At 38.1% G+C, this 24,546-nt stretch overlaps 1 protein-coding gene and 1 long non-coding RNA gene across 2 annotated transcripts in view; one reads left to right on the forward strand and one right to left on the reverse strand.

The window, feature by feature from the left end:
• LOC146549360 (zinc finger protein 385D-like) overlaps window positions 1-20,815 on the reverse strand; it is a 31,627-nt gene extending 10,812 nt beyond the window's left edge. The window contains exons 1-2 of the mRNA XM_085263139.1: window positions 20,695-20,815; window positions 18,458-18,573 (exon numbers count right to left, since the gene is read on the reverse strand). Of these exons, the coding sequence (XP_085119265.1) occupies window positions 18,458-18,573; window positions 20,695-20,704 (126 nt within the window). The 5' untranslated portion in view covers window positions 20,705-20,815. The remainder of the gene's footprint in view (window positions 1-18,457; window positions 18,574-20,694) is intronic.
• On the forward strand, window positions 8,574-14,272 carry LOC146549361 (uncharacterized). Its single transcript, XR_014890517.1, has 5 exons — window positions 8,574-9,010; window positions 10,651-10,721; window positions 10,840-10,877; window positions 10,960-11,121; window positions 13,342-14,272. It is a non-coding gene; the product is annotated as an uncharacterized LOC146549361 (long non-coding RNA).
• Window positions 20,816-24,546: the final 3,731 nt, after the last annotated feature.

The following is a 24,546-nucleotide window of genomic DNA, read 5'->3' on the forward strand; positions in this document are numbered from 1 at the left end:
TTCATGGGATAGAACAGGATTCAAAATGTTTATATGAAACCTGTCACACCACTCTGCAGCATAACGCACTTGTCTGCTGCCCACAGGTTTTCTCCACATGTTCCAAATGGTCACGTGTGGTAAAGCTTTTTGCCCTTGTGGCCATAAGCACTCTGAAGAGCAAAGCCAATCCTGAAAAATTCAGTGCACTGTGTTTAACGTATTTTATTCACACCACAATATAGAAAACACATCAAATGTTAAACTGAGACATTTGGTATTTCATGAAAAATATAGCAACAGATCTCAAAACAGTTGGCACAGGAGCAAGAAAAGGCTGGAAAAGTAGGTGGTGCTAAAATGAAACAGCTGGAGGAACTTTTTGCTAGTAATTGGGTTAACTGGCAATAAGGCAGTAACATGAGATATCTTAGTGATGCAAAGTTTCTAATCTCTAAAACTGGGCTGCGGTGCACCAACCTGCTGAAAGATGTGTCTACAAATTGAGGAGTAATTTCAGAACAGTGTTACTCAACGTAAAATTGTGAAGGGATTGAATACCACATTATCTACATTGCACAATATCATCAAAAGATTCAGAGAATCTGAAGAAATCTCTGTACAATTTCTGAAGTGGAGGGTGGATGGATGGATGGATGGATGGATGGATGGATGGATGGATGGACAAAAAAACCCCACAGAGGACTGTTGAACAGCAGCTACTCTCCTCAGTTCCCAGACATTTACAGACTGTTAAAATAAAAAGGGATGCTGCACAGTGGTAAAATGGCCCCGCCCTTCTTTCTGCACATCACTGTTGCAGTCCACTCAGACCACCTTGAAGCCATGTGCCACAGCCTTTGCTATCCATAACAGAGAAAACACAAAACCTTTTACAGGCACCTTTAAAACCTGCAGGGGTGAGAGTTTTACTCACACAGCCCTGTTCCAGGAAGACTTCATAACACCAAACGTGCAAATGGTCTTTCCAACTGAACAGCGAGAAACCATTACCATATTAAGAAAACTAAGTTAAATAGCTTTAAATTGCGTGCAGCATAATCATGTTTGTGTTGCCTCGTACTGCAGATCAGCTAATGAAGTTTCAGACTTTTTCACCCCCCCAGACTACTTTTATTTATGCGTGTAAGAGAGAGGCAGTAAACCTGTCCATGCCTTTGCATATATGCGTGAACACAATACCATTATCTGACCACACAACACTGTGCACTGCTGGACATTGCTGGAAACTGTAATGAGCAAAACTACTCAGTGTAATAAAACCCAACTGGCCTTTGTGGAGCAAAACAAGACTATTACCTGAGATGAAATGTAGGAGGCCATATAAGCAGCCAAAGTGGGCGGGGAGTGGGGAGTGTGGAGTGGGGGTTTTATGGAAATCTGGTTAGTGGTAAAAGTAAAAATTTATGCATTCTTATGGGTCAGCCAGCTAGTCCTCTAACCCCAGAGAACCCTCAGTATAGCACTGCAGTGGAGATGTACCTTGTTTCTTTAGAGCCAAACCTGAACACGTTCTTCAAAAGTGAAAAACTCAACATTGGGTGTGCGTGTCTGTGTGTGTGTGTTCTCACTACTTTTCTTTGATCATCACTCTGGGCTGCTACACTGGAATGTATCTGTGCAGTCGCAAGTCTCTTATCTCCCTGTTTCCCTGCAGCTGTTTGTCTATAGAAAACTCCAGCAACCTTACATAAAAACAAACATATATCACGTGTATCATGTGTAAAATGCAAAAAGTCGTAGAAATTTAAGAAACAAAGCAAAGGACTAAATCTGTCATGTAACGTGTGACAAACATCTTTATGTGAGAGTATTTTTTGACATCTTTTTTATGTTTCTGTGAATGAGATCGAACAGTTTAACATCAGCTAACAGCCCGCTCGCTCCCTCCTTGCTCCACAGCCCCAAGGTTCCTGTATCTCCTCCTGACCTTCCATCACACGTTCCTCACTTCACCCCTCCATCTGCTTACCTCTGAACCCTCTCCCTTCGCCTGCGTCTGATCAAAGTCACCTTCCCGGCTCCCCGTGGAGTCACCCTCTTACCCTCCACTCCCACTCGGCACTACGATGGACTAGCACCTGCAGCAAAGTCAGTTTGCCCTTCTTACTCATTGCCTCTTCAGTTTTGTTTTGCACAAACACTCGCACAAATACATATATCACATGCAGAAACAAATCTGCCACTGTGAGCTCATGAAGAGAAAGGAAAGCAGTACATTCAGTGGATTGTACACTAAATAAAGGCATCACATCCACCACACAGCATCAATTATATCCAGCATATTCCCTCCAGAAACCTCCTCGCACACAGGGTGTCAGCATGTCAGACATGCTCTGCTCCAGGGAGTCAGTTATGGCTGAAACATATGGCCAAGTGAAGTAAAGCAGACTTCTACACTGTAAAACCCAACAGTGCATCTTACTAAAAGAAGTAAGTTGTTCTTACTCAGTTCTGAAAAATAGTTAAAGTAACTTTCATGAAGTGTGTTAGGTAGACCCAAAAGTATACATATGATATAATAACTTTATTGTAATAAGTACACATTATGTTTTTGTAACGTTTTAAGTACTGTTGCTTTAAACTGTTTAAGTTGTGCTAATTCATTTGTATTAGTCATCATCCACAGCCCCAGTGTTTTGCCTGGACTTGTCGGCCATGAGACAGGAGCCTCGTCAAGAGAGTGGAAAGTACAAGATAAAGTTATTTTTATGTTTTTTTGTTAATGCTTACTTCTAGCATACAAAACGTACATTTATCAGACTGCTTTGTTTTAGTTGTACTTCGTTGTAATTTATCAGACTACTTTGTTGTAGTAGCTCGTAACTTAGCTTGCCAGCACACAATTCCCGCCTAGCGCTGTATGGAGTCTGCCTTCACAATTTAAAAAATTAACGGTTGGTGGCTTGTTTCAATCAATAGTTGGTAAGTAGTCTGATTTTTGCAAACTGCATGCCACAAAACCTTTGGTAAAATCAGTGTTTACGCTTTTCTGACTCTGACCTTTATCAAGTTCAAATGTAGCCTACTTTTGACACAGTGAAAATAACTGGTGTCAAGCCAGCCTCCAATTCGAGACTTGCAGTCAAGCCAGCCTCCAGTTTGTTTTACGTTCCCTGTGTATTCAAAGTATTACGGGAATGGATGTGGAAACCGGATTTCAAAATAAAAGCCAACTTCGAGTGAATTAACAGATATGTTAAGAACATAATAACATATAATTTAGGCTTTTTTTTTTTTACAAACTCTAATGTTAGATCTATATGACACAGCCTTGTACCCTAATTGTGCCCTGTCACTATCAAGGCCATCTTATTTTTGATTTCAAAGTAAAAGCCCTGTGAATCTTCATTTTTGAACTACTCTTTCAATGACTTAATAATGCTCTTAAAAGCAAAAGTCGTATTTCCAAATACTATTTGAACTTTATATCAACACTTTCCAACCACAGTCTTTTTACAGTGATACCATATCAATATCAGTTCAGTTCAGTTCAGTTCATTTTTATTTCAAACATTTCAAACATGTGCCTTCACAATCATTACAAAATATCATTCCATTATTTGTTTGAAAAGGAGTAGGCTGAAGTATTTACTTATTTGTCCCTACCCCCTCAAGTTTTACCTCTCATTCATTTAATTTTTTTTTTTTGTCTTAAATTAAACAAACAACATATGAAACATATAAACATATGAAGTAAAACAAAACATAACATACATAAATCAAAAACAAGAAATTAGCAAGCCCCACCACAGTATAGTTTCTTTCATATGAAAAATACAGAATGTGTATATTTGCAGATACACAAGTTATGGAAAAACAACAAACCAAAACAAAACAAAAAAACAAAAAAACAACCAAAAAAGAACCGCAACACCATTACCAGCAACATTACCATCCTGGGTTAACCCCGTTTTCTTCATTCTTATACTTATTTAAAATTAGGTTTTTATATTTTACTTTAAACTGTTTTATGTTTTGACTGTCTTTTATTTCTTCTGTTAGACTGTTCCATAATTTAACTCCTGAAATTGAGATTGACATAGTTCTTAAAGTTGTTCTAGCACTTTGTATTTTTAAATTCCATTTCCCTCTTAAGTTATACCCACCTTCTCTTTCTATGAACAATTTACAGATTTCTTTGGGAAGCAATTTATTTCTGACTTTATACATTATTTGCGCTGTTTTAAGCTTCACCAAGTCTTGGAATTTAATAGCTTGCATTTTGACAAAGAGTGCATTTGTATGGTCCCTGTACCCTACATTATTTATTAATCTAATGGCCCTTTTCTGTATTATAGTTATTGTTTGTGTGTTACTTTTGTATGTGTTTCCCCAGACCTCTACACAGTAGCTCATATATGGCAGTAGTAAAGCACAGTATAAAATGTGCAGTGCTTTCTGATCCAACATATGCTTTGCTTTTCCCAGGACGGCAATGCCCCGTGCCAATTTCCCCCGAACATAAGTAATGTGTGGCTTCCAACAGAGCTTGTGGTCAATGATCACCCCAAGAAATTTTATTTCATTTACTCTTTCTAAATATACATTGTCAACACATATTTCTACTTCGATGTTTTTCTTTTGGTTTCCAAACAACATAAATTTGGTTTTATCGAGATTCAATGATAATTTATTTATATCAAACCACTTCTTTAATATCGTTAATTCCTGTGTGATCATTTCCAAAACCTGTGGCAATTCCCCACCTGAACACAGTATATTTGTGTCATCTGCAAATATTACAAACTTTAAATTCTCCGATACTCTGCAGATATCATTTAAGTACATAATAAACATTTTTGGACCCAGTACTGAACCTTGAGGTACTCCACAAGCTATATCCATCAAATTAGATTTATATTCATTTATTTGTACATATTGTTGCCTATTCCCTACATAGCTTTTTAACCATTCCAAAACCACTCCCCTAAACCCGTACTTTTCCAGTTTTTTTAATAGAATTTCATGATTAACAGTATCAAACGCCTTCTTTAGATCTAAGAAAACTCTGAGCGCATACCTCTTATTATCCATACATTCCGTTATCTTTTCCATTAAATCTATCAGTGCCAAAGCTGTTGATCTGTTGTTTCTGAACCCATACTGACTATCTGTCATTAATTCATATTTTTCCACAAAACTGTCAAATCTTTTTATGAAGAGTTTTTCCAGTATCTTAGAGAACTGGGAGAGTATTGACACTGGTCTATAGTTTGTAAAATGATGTCTTTCACCGGTTTTGTAAATGGGAATAACTTTAGCAACTTTCATTTTTTGTGGAAAAACTCCTTTTTGAAACGACAAGTTGAATATATATTTTAATGGTTTTACGATACCATCAATAACTGTCTTTACCGTTACCATATCAATATCATTCCAGTCTGTACTGGTTTTGTTCTTAAGTCCTCTAACCATGTCATAAATCTCTTTCTCTTCCACTGCTCTTAAAAACATTGAGCTACTATTCCTTTCAATATTTTCACCAGTGTCCCTTTCTATTCCATCAACCTTTATTTCTTCTGCCAGTTTTGGCCCTATGTTTACGAAGAATTCATTAAAGCCATTTACTATCTCCTCCATGTTATTAATACTTCTTGTCCCTTCTATAAAGTACCCAGGGTAATCATTATTCCTTGATTCATTTTTGATTATTCTGTTTAATACATTCCATATATCTCTTGTGTTATCTTTATTGTGTTCTAACCTTTTAATGTAATACTCTCTTTTACAGGATCTCATTATATTAGTTAATTTATTTTTGTAAGTTTTATACTTCATTTCAGTTTCTATTGTTCTCTTTTTTATGAATTCTCGATATAGGGTATTCTTTTTTTTGCTGGCATTTTGTAGTCTTTAAAAGAGTAGGTCGTATATCGGCAATTTGAAAAGTCTTTTATTTTGGAAGGCAACATCAGACTGATTTGATATTGATATGGTATCACTGTGGGGTTGGATACTATTGATCTAAAGTGGAATTATGCTGTGGAAACAGCAATTTTCCATCTTAGAGCATTTTGAATTCGCTCCAAGAGTAAGTGATATATGGGCAAATTTAAAAAGCTTTTATTTTGAAAAGCAAAATCAGACTGACTTGAAATTGACATGGTAACATCGTGAGGTTGTATACTGTTGATCTAAAGTGGAATTACCCTGTGGAAACTGAAATCTTCCTTTTTAGAGCATTCTGAAATCACTGAAAGTTAGGTAAATTATGGGCATTTTCAACAGGCCATTATTTTGGAAGGCATAATCAGAATTACTTGAAATTGATATGGTAACATCGTGAGGTTGTATACTGTTGACCTAAAGTGAAATTATCCTGTGGAAACAGCAATTTTCACTTTTAGAGCATTTTGAAATCTTTAAAAGAGTAGGTTGTATCTTGGCAATTTGAAAAGTCTTTTATTTTGGAAGGCAAAATCAGAATGACTTGATATTAATATGGTATCACTGTGGGGCTGTATACTGTTGATCTGGAGTAGAATTATCCTGTGGAAACACGAAATTTCCATTTTAGAGCATTTTGAAATCACTGAAAGTTAGGTCAATTGTGGACAATTTGAAAAGGCTTTTACTTTGGAAGGCAAAATCAGAATGACTTGATATTAATATGGTATCACTGTGGGGCTGTATACTGTTGATCTAAAGTGGAATTACCCTGTGGAAACAGGAAATTTCCATTTTAGAGCATTTTGAAATCACTGAAAGTTAGGTCAATTATGGACAATTTAAAAAGTCTTTTATTTTGGAAGGCATAATCAGAATGACTTGATATTGATATGGTATCACTGTGGGGCTGTATACTGTTGATCTAAAGTGGAATTACCCTGTGGAAACAGGAAATTTCCATTTTAGAGCATTTTGAAATTGTTCCAGGATCAAGTCAGATATGGGCATTTTGAAAATGCTTTTATTTTTGAAAGCAAAATCAGAATGACTTGATATTGATGTGGTAACATCGTGAGGTTGTATACTGTTGAACTAAAGTGAAATTATCCTGTGGAAACAGCAATTTTCACTTTTAGAGCATTTTGAAATCTTTAAAAGAGTAGGTCGTATCTTGGCAATTTGAAAAGTCTTTTATTTTGGAAGGCATAATCAGAATGACTTGATATTGATATGGTAACATCGTGAGGTTGTATACTGTTGACCTAAAGTGAAATTATCCTGTGGAAACAGCAAAATTCTTTTTAAGAACATTTTGAAATCGTTAAAAAAGTAGGTCGTATATATGCTCAATTTGAAAGGGCATTTATTTTGGAAGGCATAATCAGAATGACTTGATATTGATATGGTATCACTGTGGGGCTGTATACTGTTGATCTAAGGTGGAATTACCCTGTGGAAACAGGAATTTTCCATTTTAGAGCATTTTGAAATTGTTCCAGGATCAAGTCAGATATGGGCAGTTTGAAAATGCTTTTATTTTTGAAAGCAAAATCAGAATGACTTGATATTGATATGGTAACATCGTGAGGTTGTATACTGTTGAACTAAAGTGAAATTATCCTGTGGAAACAGCAAAATTCTGTTTAAGAACATTTTGAAATCGTCAAAAAAGTAGGCCGTATATGCTCAATTTGAAAGGGCATTTATTTTGGAAGGCATAATCAGAATGACTTGATATTGATATGGTATCACTGTGGGGCTGTATACTGTTGATCTAAGGTGGAATTACCCTGTGGAAACAGGAAATTTCCATTTTAGAGCATTTTGAAATCACTGAAAGTTAGGTCAATTGTGGACAATTTGAAAAGGCTTTTACTTTGGAAGGCAAAATCAGAATGACTTGACATTGATATGGTATCACTGTGGGGCTGTATACTGTTGATCTAAAGTGGAATTACCCTGTGGAAACAGGAAATTTCCATTTTAGAGCATTTTGAAATCACTGAAAGTTAGGTCAATTGTGGACAATTTGAAAAGGCTTTTACTTTGGAAGGCAAAATCAGAATGACTTGACATTGATATGGTATCACTGTGGGGCTGTATACTGTTGATCTAAGGTGGAATTACCCTGTGGAAACAAGAATTTTTCATTTTAGAGCATTTTGAATCGTTAGAAGATTAAGTCAATTATGGACAATTTCAAAGGGCCATTACTATGAAAGGCAAAATCAGACTGACTTGATATTGATATGGTATCACTGTAAAAAGACTGTGGTTGGAAAGTGTTGATATAAAGTTCAAATAGTATTTGGAAATACGACTTTTGCTTTCAAGAGCATTATTAAGTCATTGAAAGAGTAGTTCAAAAATGAAGATTCACAGGGCTTTTACTTTGAAATCCAAAATAAGATGGCCTTGATAGTGACAGGGCACAATTAGGGTACAAGGCTGTGTCATATAGATCTAACATTAGAGTTTGTAAAAAAAAAAAAGCCTAAATTATATGTTATTATGTTCTTAACATATCTGTTAATTCACTCGAAGTTGGCTTTTATTTTGAAATCCGGTTTCCACATCCATTCCCGTAATACTTTGAATACACAGGGAACGTAAAACAAACTGGAGGCTGGCTTGACTGCAAGTCTCGAATTGGAGGCTGGCTATTTTCAATAGTAGAAAATTTATTTAGTGTTAATTTTAAGAGTTTAACGGACAAGTTCGCCTTCACAAATTTTGAATATGATGGTTAGTGGCATTTTAGTCGCGAAATAATTTACCTTTTCAAAGCTGCACTGCACCAAACCTAAACGTTTCTGACTCTGTACTTTCCAAGGGTTAGCCTATTGTGTACTTCACTTGTGTAAAATTGCTTTATTATTTTATAACGTATAGAGTAGTTGACCAACCTGAATTGAAAATGAACTGTAGTGCAAGAATAAATCTTACTGTTTTCCAAGCTTGTGTTATTCAGATTGACTGTTTTTAAGTGAAGTAAAAGTAAAAACTGTTCTGCTAGCTTTCTGTCCTCATGGCTTTTGTGTTATTACAGTCTGACGATTGAAGGAGCAGTAGCATGCCGAGAGATCATCCAGCACTGCACTAAAGACAACCAGTAAAGGTGATTTTAAAACGATTTGGTATCAAAATGTGGAATTGCAAGTTGTGTAGTTTGTCTAGTTTTTCTACTGCCATAAAAGTCATGTTGTTGAAGCATTATCGGCTCAACCATGGTCAGTACTCCACAATTTCACCCTTACCCTGTCTCTACAACACATGCATGTGTACATTTAATACATTTAATTCATTAAAGATACACATGTCAACAATGCACACTCCCACGCAAAGAAAAGACAGTTCTTATCCAGATTTGAATAATTATGGATTTTGTTGCTCTATGTGTAATTTTAAGCAGCCATTTATTGAAAGCCAAATGTTTATCCATCTGAGGGGGCATTTAAAACGAAAAGAAACTGTTCCATGTCCTTTCAAGAACTGCAATTTTAAAACCAATGTCTACTCAACCTTCAATGCCCACAAATGCAGAGACCACCAAAATTCAACAAGTTACGATGAAGGCATTGTGCAAAGTGTTATAAATGTAGAACAAAAAGATGACATGCAGCTTGATTCAATAGAGTCATCAGATGACAATCAAGTGGCATCCACCAGTGAAATCAGTGGAATTGAGGGTTTAGAAGAGCAGTTGCAATACAATCTGGCTGGATTTTTCTTGAAAATGCAGACCCTTCTCCATGTGTCCCAGAGAGCAACACAGGAGATTATTGAGCATATTGATCAGTTGTTTTTGTTATCACAACCTTTGGTTAGAAAATCAGTTGTAGATATACTGAAAAAGCACAACTGTACATATACGGACAAACTGGTGGATGAGATTTGTCAGGCAGTTTCTGATAGTAATGTTTTACATAAATGTGTCACATCTGAAGGACCACTATCTACAGCAAAGAGGAGGAAATCATATTACGAAGCAAATTTTCCATATGTCAAACCTGTGGAGTATTTAATTGAATCGTCAAAGAACACTTATATGTATGTGCCTATTCTCACATCTTTGCAATTGTTGTTGAAAAAAAATGATGTGCTTGAAGAAATTAAACAAGCACCCACACAGATTCCTGGACATTTCATGTCATTTTGTGATGGATCCTACTACCAGGAAAATGTTCTACTGTCACAAGAGGGACAGAAATTGTCAATGATACTTTATGTGGATGATTTTGATCACAAACCCACTTGGTACCTCAAAGAAAATACATAAAGTCTTTGCAGTTTATTGGACACTGGAAAACTTTCCAGTTAAATCTTGTTCTGCTCTACACTGCACCCAGCTTGCTCTGCTGTGCAGTTCCAATGATGTACGCCAGTTTGGGTGTAAGGAAATGCTGTCACCACTCTTAAATGATCTGAAAACTCTTGAAGAAGTAGGTGCCTACATTGAGACTCTTGGTGAATGTCTTAAAGGCACTGTCTACTCTGTTGTGGCAGACAACCTTCTGCCCATGGACTTGCTGGTTTCAATGAGAGTTTCAGGTCTACATATTTCTGTAGGTTTTGTCATGCCACCCAAACAGAAATGCAAACAGAAAATGCTGTTACAGGGAATTATGTAATGAGAACAAAAGATGCTCATGATAATTATTGTGCAAGAGCTTCAGAATGATGACATTAAGGAAAACTATGGTGTTAAAAACACCTGTGTTCCTTCTGACCATCTCTCTTTCTTTCATCCTGTCACAGGCTTCCCACCTGACTTCCTACACGACCTGTTTGAAGGTGTCATTTCAGTGGAGTTGGCACATTGTTTAAAGGTTTGATTTCTAAGAGATATTTTAACTTAGAAGACTTAAACAGAGCAATTCTGCACTTTCCATACCAACATTCTGACAAAGTTAATCGCCCTCATCCAATAACCTCAAATTTTGCCAGGTGAGGGACCATGGCCAGCACTCTTTCATGAGACACAGGTAAGTACAACTATGTATATAACATTTGCTGCTCATATAGTATGCTGTGTTTTGCTTATAATATTTTTGGAATTCTCTTCAGCTCTACTTTGAATTTCATCGGATCACCAATCAGAATCTGCCACATGTGTTTTATGCTGCGCTGGATGATTATGCTCCTCGGCTGACTGGACTTTACAAAAAGAGGAAAACTGGACGGGTCGGTGAAAGGATGGAGCAGCTTTTGTCGGCATATGGAAAACAGGTATTTAAAAGATACTAATTATTATTCTGCTTGCTTGGCAGTTGCCATTGTTATGTGTTTGTTTATTTATTTATATATATATATATATATATATATATATATATATATATATATATATTTATATATATATATATATATATTAGGGGTGCAACGATATTCGTATCGATATTGAACCGTTCGATACAGTGCTTTCGGTTCGGTATGCATATGTATCGAACAATACAACATTTGTAATTTATTTTATCAATTTTCCTTCTGACGATGCTGTCTGTGTTGAGCGCTCAGTGAATCTGTGTTCGACTACTCCGCCTAGGCTGCACTGTCGAGCGCAGATCCACTGAGCGCTCAACACAGACAGCATAGTCAGAAGGAAGAGCGCAGGGCAAGCTAGCGAGACAGAAGTTAAGCTCTACTTGCAACAGGCAAATTGAACGTCATTCAGATCTGGCGTTTGGAATTATTTTGGTTTTCATGTGACGTATGACCCTGAAGGTAAGCGAGTCATGGACTAAAGTAAAACAGTATGTTGGATGTGCCATGCAATGCTCAATTACATGGGTGGGAACTAGTGTGTTAGCGCAGTTAGCTCGTTAACGTGTTGGCCGTCTAGCCCCATGCACGGGGCGATCGGCGGTAGCTCTTTAACGGAGATTTGCCGTGTTGTGGCGTTAAGGTCATTTCAACGAGATTAACCTGAAAGCACTAGTGGGAACACGACGAATATGACTGCACATTTACGCCGACATCATCCTAGTGCAAAGACAAGTGGAAGCAGACAAAAAAAGCAAGCATGCTACTAACTTTAGCCGAGTCATTTAGACAGCTGTTAGCACATGATTCTCCTTATGCTGCTGAGAATATAGCCCAGAAGAAGCGGATAGTATAGCTTTTATTTTGGAAAGAGACATTTCTCTGTAATAAACTCTCTTTTCCAAAGATGAGTGATTCCTCAATCAGATACAGGGCTCGCAATATCGCTAGCCCGACGTCCCGGGGCTAGCGATTTTTCCAGTCGGGCTACCAAAATCTATCTCTTCCCTGCCCATCGGGCTATTGTAGGAAAAATATATGTCAATGCTTCTGCATTCTTTCAGAAATGTAGCTGGGTAATTATGTCATTGGCATCGGTGAGCCACTGTCAATATGTGACATATTGAAATCGCGTTTGAATTTGCGCTTGTTTTTTTGCTTTCACTTTGCAATCGCGCGAACTGTGTATAGAGAGCGACAGCACTGATCTGTGAGTGATGATAATTTGTGCACCAATTCCTCTGACATCGTCTTATTAATCGTTAGCTTACTATGCAAACATGACAAGTGAAATCTCCCGCAGCAAGCTTAAACATGTGAGAGGTTGATCGCGCAGAGAATCGCTGAGCTTATGTGAGTGAGCGTGTAAAAGCATTTTAGTTCTGCTGAGCCAAATAAGACAGGTCAGGGTGAAGAAGTGACAGCCAAAGAAAAGCTTACCACAAAACGGAGAAGTTATGACAAATCAGACTATAAGGCAAAAAGAAAGTGCAGCTTTATGGTTTCATGGACAAAAGAATTTCTGTGGCTGCAATATGATGAGCTAAATAACCAGGGCTGCACATAAGTGGTCCGCAGGTGTGCATTCGCTGTCAAAATAAAAAACACGCACAAGGGTTAGGGTTAAATTTAAAAACTGTACCTTTGAGTTAAAATATATATTTATAATTTTAATAAATGACAAATTAAAAAGGCATGAACATTTTTTTGTATGGAAAAAATATCGAACCGTGACACCAAAGTATCGAACCGAACCGTGAATTTTGTGTATCGTTGCACCCCTAATATATATATATATATATATATATATAAGGACACAAACGACATCTATGCAACTAGAACAGCAGTTCTGGCCGGCCTACCAATGTACCTCAGAGATTTTCAAAACATGCAAGGTACTTTGGTATTACAATAATTTGCACATTTGAATTTAAAAAAGGTTGAAAGGAGTTTATAAGTCATCTGGACTTGGGTTGAAAGTTGAAGACGTGAAGTTGAATGACTTATAAACTTCTTTCATCCTTGATTTGACTACCTGGATGAATGAAAAATGAACCTTCACTGTCAACTTAAAACATGTTATGATATATAGAATTTGAAAAACTGAAGAAAGGTGCCTGAACATTTGTATTTATGCTTTTAACAGAGATATTACAGATGAATAATTGTGCACTCTGTATTATATCTTAGGGTGAAATTGAGTTCTATGAAGCCATAGAATTGCTCTGGTTGCTGATGTCGATGAAGAGGAGGTGCCTGGAGGAGTTCCTTTCTCACCACGCCAAGTGTTCATAGAACTTGAAGATCAGTTTGTTATGACTCATCACTCATGGACTGATGCCCTGGTGTCTTTGTTTGGGCTAATCTATGCTCTGCATCTGAGCTATCCTATGAAGTATACTGGCTTTTTTGAGTTCATTCAAGTAGTGTTGCTGAAGCTAGACGATGAGAGAAAGCAACTAAAACCAAAATTGCAGACACTAAAAAATGAGCTTGTGCAGATGATGTTTGTTTTTCACTGGTCACTATATTCGTGCTTTTTCAGTTATCTGTGAATGGCTTCAATAGTTTTATTTGTTCTGGGTAATTAGCTTTCTAAAAGGCAATGTGGAGAAAGCTAAGAATAAGGAGAAAATCCATATTTGACGTTTTGTTTGTGATTGAAAAAAATCTTCACATAGTGTGTAATCTTAAGCTTATTTCTAAAAACATATTTTAGTTACATGGAAATCTTTTGCGAGATAACTGATAATTAGTCAATATGTACAGTATACTTTCATGCTTTATTTTTTAATTGTGTGATGAGTGCCAGTTCACTCGAGGTCTGGGCAAAACTGTTGCGAAGCCACAAATACCTTTGAGAATACTTTTTGTTAGTGACATCCTTAGTTCAGCTGTTTTCTATAGTTGCATTGCTGTAGTGCATGTGATTTCATTATTATACTAAATGTTACTTAAAATTGTGATTGTTATGGCTCTAATTGCCTCTAGACTATTGTTTTTTTATGATGTACACCTATGTATCAGGTCTACATGACTAAATTTGTGTTTTGTACATTTAATCGATTTTCAAAATGCTACAAAAAACATTCAAAATTCCCTAAAAGTGCAAGTTTTAAAATGCCTAATTATTTGTTATTTGATGCCTTTAGCAGTCATAGGTTATGACTGAAAGTATGGTTGTATTCATTCTGTATTTTCTCTGCAGTTAAAGTTAATAAAAACTGAATGGAAAGAATAATAGCTTGGTTTTGTGTTAATAGTACTTGAACCATTTGGTGCAATCGGTTTCCCCAATTGGATTAAGTTGTTTAAATACAACTATTTAAGTTAATTTAACTTAATTTGAATATGAGCATGTAACACTTTAAATAAGTTTGAATAAATACAGCATCTTAGTACAAGAAATTTAATGGTTTAAGTTGAAACATACTAAATACAATGAGTAAATAAACATAATGCATTTGAGTTACATTATCATATTTGCTTTGGGTTCTTGGGACTCTAATAAAGTACTTAAATAACCCCAAACTGTTTAAGTTATAAAACTTGAATCAATTGGTGCAATCGGTTTCCCCAAATCATTTGAGTTAACTTAACTTGTCAGGTTTTACAGTGTAACTTTATAATGATGAATGCTCCTGGATTTACACTGTGTACCAGCATGACAGGTATGTGTGAATGTCTGACGTCAAACACCTAAAGGGAGTGAGTTCTGACGAATGAGCTGCTGCTTTTGGGCTCTTTGTCATTTCAATTATTTTATTCTTGGAAACAATATCTGGGTTTTTTTGTTTCCAAAACGAAAGAAATAAAAAGAATGCGAGCCAACCAAGCTTCTGAAGTCCAAGTTTTAAAAGCAGAGGTCCCTGAATCACGACAAGCATCCGCACACATGCCTGCAACCCTGTAGTCATGACAACGCACATGTGGGCACCAAACAAACTCCTGTGCAGAGTTTAATGGAGGCCAAAGCACACAAGTGAATGCACTGCTTACACACAAATACACACACACGAAGAACCCACACATAAAGAGACACATTTCAGACGAAAACACAGGCCGTCAGGGTTCAGCTGCGTGCCCACTTACTTCACACCCACAGGTTCGATTCAGAGGAGCAAGACAATTCTCTGACAAAATACGTTCTAGACGATATTTTATTTTCGTTCAGCTCATTCCAAACACTCAAAAGCAACTGAAGGATATGGGGACCTCAGAGGTTTCATTTATTTAATAAAGACAGCAAAACCGAAAGAGTTCAGCGATTCACAAATGAGATTATGTCTGCATAACCCAAAGGGAGTACAGCAGGATTAGTTCAACTAAAATGACAAAAGAGAAATTAAAATGCTCTGAATTTTTTTTTTTAAAGTACATCTGAACAGATTTGAGAAGAAAAACTAAAATTAACACATAAGTATTAGAAAAAGATATCCAAACTTCATTTATAAATTATGTTAGTTTGTTTCTGCCACTGAAGAAAATTTTAGTTTGTTGTCCAAAGTCAAAATTTAAGGTTTGTACCTTCGAATTTCAACTTAACATCTAGATTTTTGTTACATTTTGAGATAGTGAGCAAGTTGAAATTTTGAGATATTCAGAAATTTAAAATTATCTCTGTATGTCAATTATTTTTTTTCCCAGTGGCAGAAACAAGCTTCCATAACAAATGATAATAGATTGTAGAGGTAGCTAAAATTAAAGCTAAAATTTTCCAATCCAAAATTCCAATCCAAGCCGTGTAACGTATACGCACAATTCAGCCTCGAAAAACAGTGAAAAAAATGAAGTGACCATCAAGCAATGATGAATTGGTCATGATGTTTCTAAACAAGGAAAGTAAGAAACTAAGATTCTGGGTTCATCTAATTCTCACAAAAAGACAGCAGCAGGGAGAATTTTATGGTTTGATCCAGGAGTTGAAGCTTTACCACGACTGCTTTCATACATATTTCAGGATCTCAGTGGGGCCATTTGAGCTCTTGTTGGCAGAGTTGGGGCAGAGTTTGAGGAAGGAGAGAAATAATTTCAGAGAATGATTGACCTGGAGCAGCATCTAGCAGTGTGTCTGTGGTATAATAGAATATTTTAATATTTCCATCTCAAATACATTCAGTACTGGTATTAATTTGAGTTATGAGCGCACATATTGCCAAATGCAGTGATTGGTCAGATTTGGAAAAATAAATGCTACAAAACATCCAGTGAAATTACATGGTCGGTGTGAATGGTTACATTAAGAATAGATGAGTCTGAAAAATATTTCTAACGAACAAAACATTTGTTTAAAGGACCTCACTCTGGAAACTGTTAGCGCACAATATGGATGAACTATTGAAGCTACTAGCTACTAACTACAGTCCCTCAACTTCTACTCTCTTTTAATGTTTCTAGTAACTTAACAGTATAGATTAAAAAATGCATAACATAATAAACTGTTAGTGGAATAAACAAAATGAAAAGTTAAACAGTTGAGGAGCTAGCTAACATTATGAATCAAAAGTTATCAATTATAAGCTAAAAAAATAGCTAAACAGTTGAAATTATAAGCGAAACAAGGACGAAGAAACAAGCAAGAGTTTTGTCAAAACATCACTAAGCACTATTAATATCTGTTAAATAGATTAGCGATTAAAAACATTGGCTGCCAGTTATGACTGAACTGTTGACATAATGGCAAGCTAATTAGCTAATGTAAATGCTAAAATGTAATGAGAAGCTAATATTTTAACCACATATCAAATTCTCTTATCATCAGTGAGGGCATTCACTGCTTTCCTCGTCATTTCTGACAGTAAAATTACTATATGTGGGTTTTTGACACTGTCGCTATTTTCTTTAACTTTACAGAGATAATGATTAGCAATTAACTGAGATAATAGCCTGTAGCTAATTGCAGATTTCAAGTTTACAGAGGTGGCAAAGAGGGCTTTTAGTGTGGAGATATGCTGGATTTTAAGTTTTTAGCCAATACTCTTTCTCTAACCTTGTTTTCCAAAAAAGGAGTTAAATCTCCAACATTACTCATTCAGCATTAAGAGTAGTGAACAATGTAGCGCTCAGTCACTTTTTACAGGTGTTACACTATTTCTGTGGCTGCCAACTGGGAGATGTGTTGAACATGGGGTAAAATCAAAGAAATGACAGAAAGAGACAAACAGGGAAAAGACAGCAGGGAGAGTATGAGTGAGATATTTAAAAACATTTTTCTGTCCGTGCTATATTAAGGTCACCCAGCAATAGCAACAAATATTGTAATATTAAGTTTCTTATTATGTGCCTTACATTTAGTAGTGAACAGAGGAGTTCAAAGGAAGGTGAAGTGGATCTGAAAGCTGCAAAAGGGAGAAAAAGCGCACAAGAGGATGAGCGAGAGGAAAGATGACAGCAGGGGACAAAGTGGAAAATACATATGAAGAGAGAGCTGAAGTGAAGAGGGCGTTGGAGCACAAGCAACACAGAAAGTGGAAGGGGTGGATGAAAGCGAGGTGAAATGGGAGGCAAGAGGGCCGAGACCTAGAGCAGTGTCTCCCTGGGTGGCAGATGGGCTTTTTGACAAAGAGACGGACGCTACACACAATCCCTCACACATGCAAAATAACTGCTACACTGTGAGAGGCCACAAAAGGCTAGCAAATACACTCTTTTTGAACCCTCACGTGTCTCTTCTGAGACATCTTCTAAACATCTGACAGCATATCATGGGAAAGAAGAGTAAAGACGAGGGAGGAACAAAAGCACAATTGTCAGCTCTGCTTCCGAGCAGTTATTTGGTCAGACTCAATGGAGTTATGAGCATACTCTTATAGACACAGCCAAGGCATTTAACACCTTGGATTATACGAAGAGATATCACACGATTTCCGTGTAAACCATACATCAACCCTCAGCCTGACACATCTACAGTCCTCTGGGCTTAGACTTGGCCTGCCTTGGTTCTCTCCACCTTCACCTTTCACAAACACCGGGGCAGACAGCTCTAAGAAAAGCTCTGCAGGAGGAATACCAAGGATTCAGCTCCACACCCCCCAGGTTGTGTGGAAATGTCACAGCTCTCTGCATTAGGGATGATATATTTGGAAAGGTGTAGGCAGCGTGCTCATACATCTGTGCATTGAAATTTTACTTCATGCAGGCAGACTATTCCACGAAATTAACTCCTCCGCTTGAGGCAAAACATTGGTATGGTAAAATGAACAATTTTGCTTTTGATAATAATAATAATAATAATAATAAAAGGCATGAGAGTGCAGGTGGTGAGAGCTTTGTTGCCATGACAGCTACGATGACTGACAGTACTCACGTCAGTGAATCCAGGCAGCAGGTGGAGGGGGAGGAGGGCTTTCGGGTCAGGAGAGGGCTGGGTCCTGCCCAGCGTGGGACGAGCCAGCGGCGGCAGAGTGCTGTGGCACACATTACCTGAGAGACATCACAGGAGGAAGGAGACAGGCAGATAGATAAACATATGGAGCAATGACTCGATGGCGATGAGGTGGTACCTTTGAGATGATGATGATGATGATGATAAAAGCTAATAGACCAGAGCGAACCATTCTGTGCTCAAAAACTTCTCTGGTTGCAGTGTTTTGATACATTTTTTATGCTTTCTTACATCTTTGTCTTGTCTTATTTGAATTTAAACCTTATTACATAAAATGCTTTTCATCATTTGTGTTAATGTTTTCAATTCAAATAAGATGTTGAGCCAATTTGAGTGCATTTGGGATCAGTCCAGCTATATTGTAGCCCAAAACATGAAATTTGCTTTCATGGGCTTTCTAACTGGAAAAAAATATACCAATATTTGATCCTAGTGGTCTTCTCTCACTCACAGATCCTGGAAATTACTTAAACAGGCACAGCTTCTGTCTGAACAGCTATAAATCATCTTATGTTGCTTTGAAACACCCACTTTGCTGTAAACTGTAATCAAGTACAACTTCCTAAGTTCTTAGAGTGGCTCAGTGGTCAGTATCTCCATTCTAGCAACAGCAGATGGCCACCCGTCCCTGAACCTGGTTCTGCCGGAGGTTTCTTCCTGTTAAAAGGGAGTTTTTCCTTCCCACTGTTACCAAGTGCTTGCTCACAGAGGGTGGTCTGATTGCTGGAGTTTTCTCTGTATTATGGTTGGGTCCTGACAATGAAATGTGCTTTGAGGCAACTGTTGTTGTGATTTAGTGCTAGATTGAATTGAAATGGATGTCAAAGTGTCCTTGTGTAAGATACTGAACCCTTGTACATGTTTTGTTTTTGTCATCCATAAGTGAAAAATTTAGCTCATTTAGCTCAAATTTTCAAGAACTAACCATCTGAAGAAAAGAACTCAAAACTGAGAAATTAACTTTATCTAACTTATTCAAAATTTTGAGATACTTGCCTTAAATTTGGGTAGCAAAAAGAAATTTAAAAAGAGAGAGAGAGAGAAAACTGCAGAATTTGAGTAAAACTGTACTTTTCATACTTTTCTTCTTTGACTAAATAAAGGCTATGCAGGATTCTTCTACCTCTTGCTGGGGGGATGCATTGTATGCTGTAATTATGCTGGGTACAAATGCGGCCTATTATTTTCTTGACAACCTTCCCAGTTTCATTTTTCTTTGTCATTGTTTTTTTTTTTTGTTTTGTTTTTTTTGTTTTTTTTGCTTTTAAAATTATTTACTCAAATAAATCATTTTAGAGGGTTTTTTTTTTACACATACGAGCAAGCAATCAGCCCTTTCAAAACACTTTTTGGTGACGGGGGGGGGGGGGGTCTAATCAAAAACAAACTCAAATATATGCCAAGCACGTACATAAGTGCACATGCAACCTGAAAAACAGTGCACGAGTATGTTGAGGCCATGGCTGATAAGGGTCTTGTTTGTTGTGCTGAGTGATTATAGAGCCTTATTTTCTATAGTTTGCATGTTCTCTCAGCTTGATTACAGTTTGATTTAGGACCGTGTGTAATCATCGCAATCACAATCATAACACACCCATCCGCTCTGCCATTACTCTGATTAACTGACTAAAGTCTTGTAGGGTGCACGTGTGAGTGCGCGCACGCAACGTTGCGCGATTGATCTGATTTGCTTTTGGGATGGATTACTTTAAAGAAGTTATTATGCCTTTGAGAAACACGTGACAGACTGCAGTCTGTTAAGAGCAGCGGAGTGACAATCAATAACTTGCAGGCAACGATCAAAAGCAATCAAACAGCCCAATCGTGAAACCCGTTTAAAATGCAAGTTATGAAATCTAAGAAACGCAGTAAAGTAGCTTCTGTCTTCTCTCAGCATGCTGTTACTATATTTTTGCATCTCTTTTATGCATAGACTAATATTTTCGATACTTATTTTTGCGTAAACGGACTTTAAAGTCAAAAACACCGTGATATAACCTGTGCGCTGAGTCCCTCTGTCTATACCGCTGTGCAGGTGACTGACTTCACGAAGCTCACGTCCAATCCAACATAGCAACAGGTGACTCCGCTTATTACCAGCCTATTAAAAAACTAATGTAAAACAACAATAATAATAATAAAAAGCTTCGTTTACATACCAAAATACATTGCGGCACCAAGTGAGATCCGATTGTTCAGTGTGTGATAAAAGTGTCTTTCATCTCCGAGCAGAGATGAGGCTTCGTGTCTTCTGCTCCAGTCTCTCTCCCTCTCTCTCCTTCTTTCCTGCGGCGCCGATGCTGCTCCTTCCCATCTGGATTCCCTCCTCCTCCTCCTCCTCCTCAACTACTCACCCCTCCTCCTCATCTTTACACAATCCGTGTAGAAATCTGTCCGTGTATCTACATCTCCCAGAAGTCTGGTTTTAATTTGGCAAATACCCGGAAATTACCTTAATTGGTACACATTACCACCCAGGATTTGTGTAACCCCCACACACACCACTGCACCCTCAGTGCCAGCATCCACAAACCAACAGGCACATTTTTAACTCGTTGGAACAACAGAAATTATTTAGGTTTAATTTGAACTTCTAGTTGACACATCCACAATAAAAGTGCATGGGAAAGGTGCGCACGGGAAAGGAAAGGAGAGACCTGTGTTCCACTTATTGCTTTGGTAAGTGCTTTCCCATCCTCCTTTTCCTCTCGGGCCTATGGTATTTTTAGATGCATCCTTTCGCTCCATAGAGAGGAAACTGCACACGGACACATACAGTAGGTGAAAACATCACAGTCTGCCACACATACGTGCAAGCACACTTTAATGTGAGCTTGCAAATTCTATAATCATTCATCCTTAAAAAGAACATGGATCGCTCCTGTCTGTCTTTCTGACTTGCATGCACCCGCAAATGCTTGGAGAGCTCAGATGTACTGTATCTTTTGGCAGACTGACTTTCTTGTCCTCGAGCCCAAACATGTTTTCTCCCTGTGCCAATAAAGTGGACAACAACATGTGTTTTCCCACAATCCAAAAACTCTAGGGAGACTTATCTCAGGAAGGCTGTCAGTTCAACAAGTGCTGTCCTGAAACTACACACACACACACACACACACAGAGAGAGAAAGAGAGAGAGAGAGAGAGAGAGAGAGAGAGACTTTGTGTGCTCACAGGCTATTTTAATTGGTAATAAACAGACAGGCACACACAAATGTGTGATTAACAAGTGAAGCAAAAAGAAGCCACACAAACCAGGCATTAAGTGAACATAAATAATACAAAAGCGTGGCACGCAACAGGCCTCACTCGGAGTCATTCAGTAGTGTTTATTCAGTGGAACAAAATAGTGTGTGATGTGCTTGTTCGCAAATAAATGCGGTGTCTTTACACTCGGGGCGTATCTCCAGCCTGAGCCATTTCATGTGGACTGCGCCTCCATTCATGAGCCACATGGAACAAAAGCTGAGGAGGAGGAAAATACAGACATGGAAACATCTACTCATAAACTCAATTTCACGCCCCTTTTGTCACTCGCCGCGCTGCCAGGCGTTTTGTGCTCCCCTGAGAAAGAGCCGAGGGCTTTTAGGGGGCTATGTGCGCTAGCTGTTATTGCCTGTCCCATTCTTTTGCTGGAGATGGCTGAAAAGTTTTGCTTCATCTCAGTGTCACACATTTGGAAGCCCGTGGTTTCACATTCTAGTTTTAGCCACGTGGCTTCTTCTCCTCCAGTGTAGGAGTGGTGCCAGGGTGAGAAATCACCTCTGAAATATTGGCGCCAAACTTTTGTCAGGCCACCTTGAAGAAAATGGATCAGTGGAGCTGTGGTCAGAGCAGCAAAACTACACAAAAGTCAGGTGTTATGACTGAGGATAGAAGACTTTATTGTGCTAATGTGCCAGAACAGCCTTGCCTGCTTCCCACTCTCCAGATGTCATCACTTAAAGCAAAAATTCAAACTTGAGAGCAGGCAGAAAGCTCACCTGTGACAGCAGAGCTAATCTGTTAATGGCACTCCTACTTTACTTTGTTTCTGGACTCAGCTCGAAGCAGCCCACAAATAGCAGATCGATAAATAATTAATAATAGAAATAATAGCTTTACACCTGCAGCTGTTTAGCATCACTGACTCACAGACAAACACTGAGGCTGTCATGGCAACTGAGGTATGTAATATTATGTTAAGTGGACCGATGCTGAGGCTTTCAGCCTCGTTTGTGGCTGTCAACCTGTTTAATTGCATGCTGGAAAGGAATCTTGTGACCCCAGCTGGGCCTTGAGCACAGACAGCCAAGCACAACGGGCTCCGTTATGAAATTAGAGGCTTTTAAAGGAGTTAATTGACTCGAGTATATGGGGAGGCGATACAGCCAAGCACGAGGGGGCAGACAAATGTGCAAACACTAATCTAGAGAACTGAATTATAGGACGTTTTAATTCCACGATAAGCCGAGCCGAGACTAAAACACCTCCGGTCTTCAACAGAGATCGATGAAAGCACTCTTTAACAGTTTGCTTGCGATGAACTCGAGGCAGTAACCCACCTCTCTGCCCATTTTCAGCTTTCTTTTCCTCCACTGCGCCTTTTTATTTTATATTTTTTTGAGAGCACACACAGGCACCCATCAGCTCACCTCTCTTTTTGATTGGTCGCCATAACAACATCACCATGGCAATCAGCGGCATTGACTTGGATTCTATTTATGCGATGATGTCAGCTGATGTGGAAATATCAGTGTGTGCTCTTTGCTGACAGATGCGGGATGATGCAGGAATGTAGGCTGTCACACACACTCACGCCCAGACGTTGTTTTCACGTCGTGCACATTTGTAGCTGTGAACCCACACAGTAAGGCGCGAAAAAAAATCTGCAACAGGTGCAAGTTATGTATTTAATGCGTTTTTAAGCATGCCCACATGATGCTGCTATTCAGTGAAAAGCATGTAAGTGGGTGACATGCATTCAAACCACTTTATCTCTTCTTTTGCTCATTCAGGTTCAGTCTTGCTGAATGGCACTTGTACATGTGGAGGCACTAAAGGGCTAAACCTCTGATTAGTGCATGACCTTGTCTGCCACCTGCACAACAGCAAACTAGCATGCATTTCTGTATTTGAATCTCCCCCCCAAAGATAACTAAAAGTCTTCCTTAATGAGTTCATCCTGCTGAATTCATCCTGCTGAATAAACATTAAAAAAAAAAACTGCTGTCACTCTACTGCAAGCATTGCTGCTTTTCTTGATTCAAAAGCTGACAATTTATTTTTCAAGTCATGTGCATGCGTGTGTGTGTTTGGAGTACTTTAGATGTGAGGAAGTGAAAAAAATCCATTTTTAAAAATGGCTACAGAGGACAGCTGGGGGTTTTTGTTCTGTTTTGTTTTCTCTTTAGATGAAATGTAAATATGAGTGGGATTGTGTTATGATTGTAGGACTTATATCACTGCTGATCATGCGTATAAACAAACAAATACAGGAAGCGGATATAAACAAGTGAAAATGAGCTCTGGACAGGCAGAAACCAAGTGAGAGACACAATTTGCGAAAGCGGGATTTGGAGAGCAGAAGAGAAACTGCAAGGCAACAGAAATGAGAGTTAAAGGTCATAAGAAAAACATAGTTTGCAACCCAAACCGTACAGATTTGATGCTCCGACTTAAAACTCCAAGATTTCCCTGCGAAACAAAGTGCTGCAGGGATGGAGAGGGGGGCATCGTAAGCCGGAGATAAACAGATCCATGTTGGGGTCAGAGGTGCCATTGCACTTATCACTTTAGCATATATACGAGTCCTGGTTTAAGACACACTTTTTACAACTTACACATGTCTAGTAGCATGCGAGTAATAGCCACCACATGTTTGTGCTAAATCCATTTCTTTCCAACCATGATGAGAGCCTTACTTTCAAGGTTGGGTCAGAAACACACTGACACACTAGGAAAAAATTGGAACAATCAGCAGAAGGAAATGCTGCTTCACTGTTCAGCCCTCTTCATTCAGAAAAAATAAA

The sequence above is a fragment of the Mchenga conophoros genome, linkage group LG22, assembly GCF_057382185.1.
Source record: "Mchenga conophoros isolate Kocher_MC1m ecotype Shallow Benthic linkage group LG22, M_conophoros_male_GT1.1, whole genome shotgun sequence".
NCBI lineage: Eukaryota > Metazoa > Chordata > Actinopteri > Cichliformes > Cichlidae > Mchenga > Mchenga conophoros.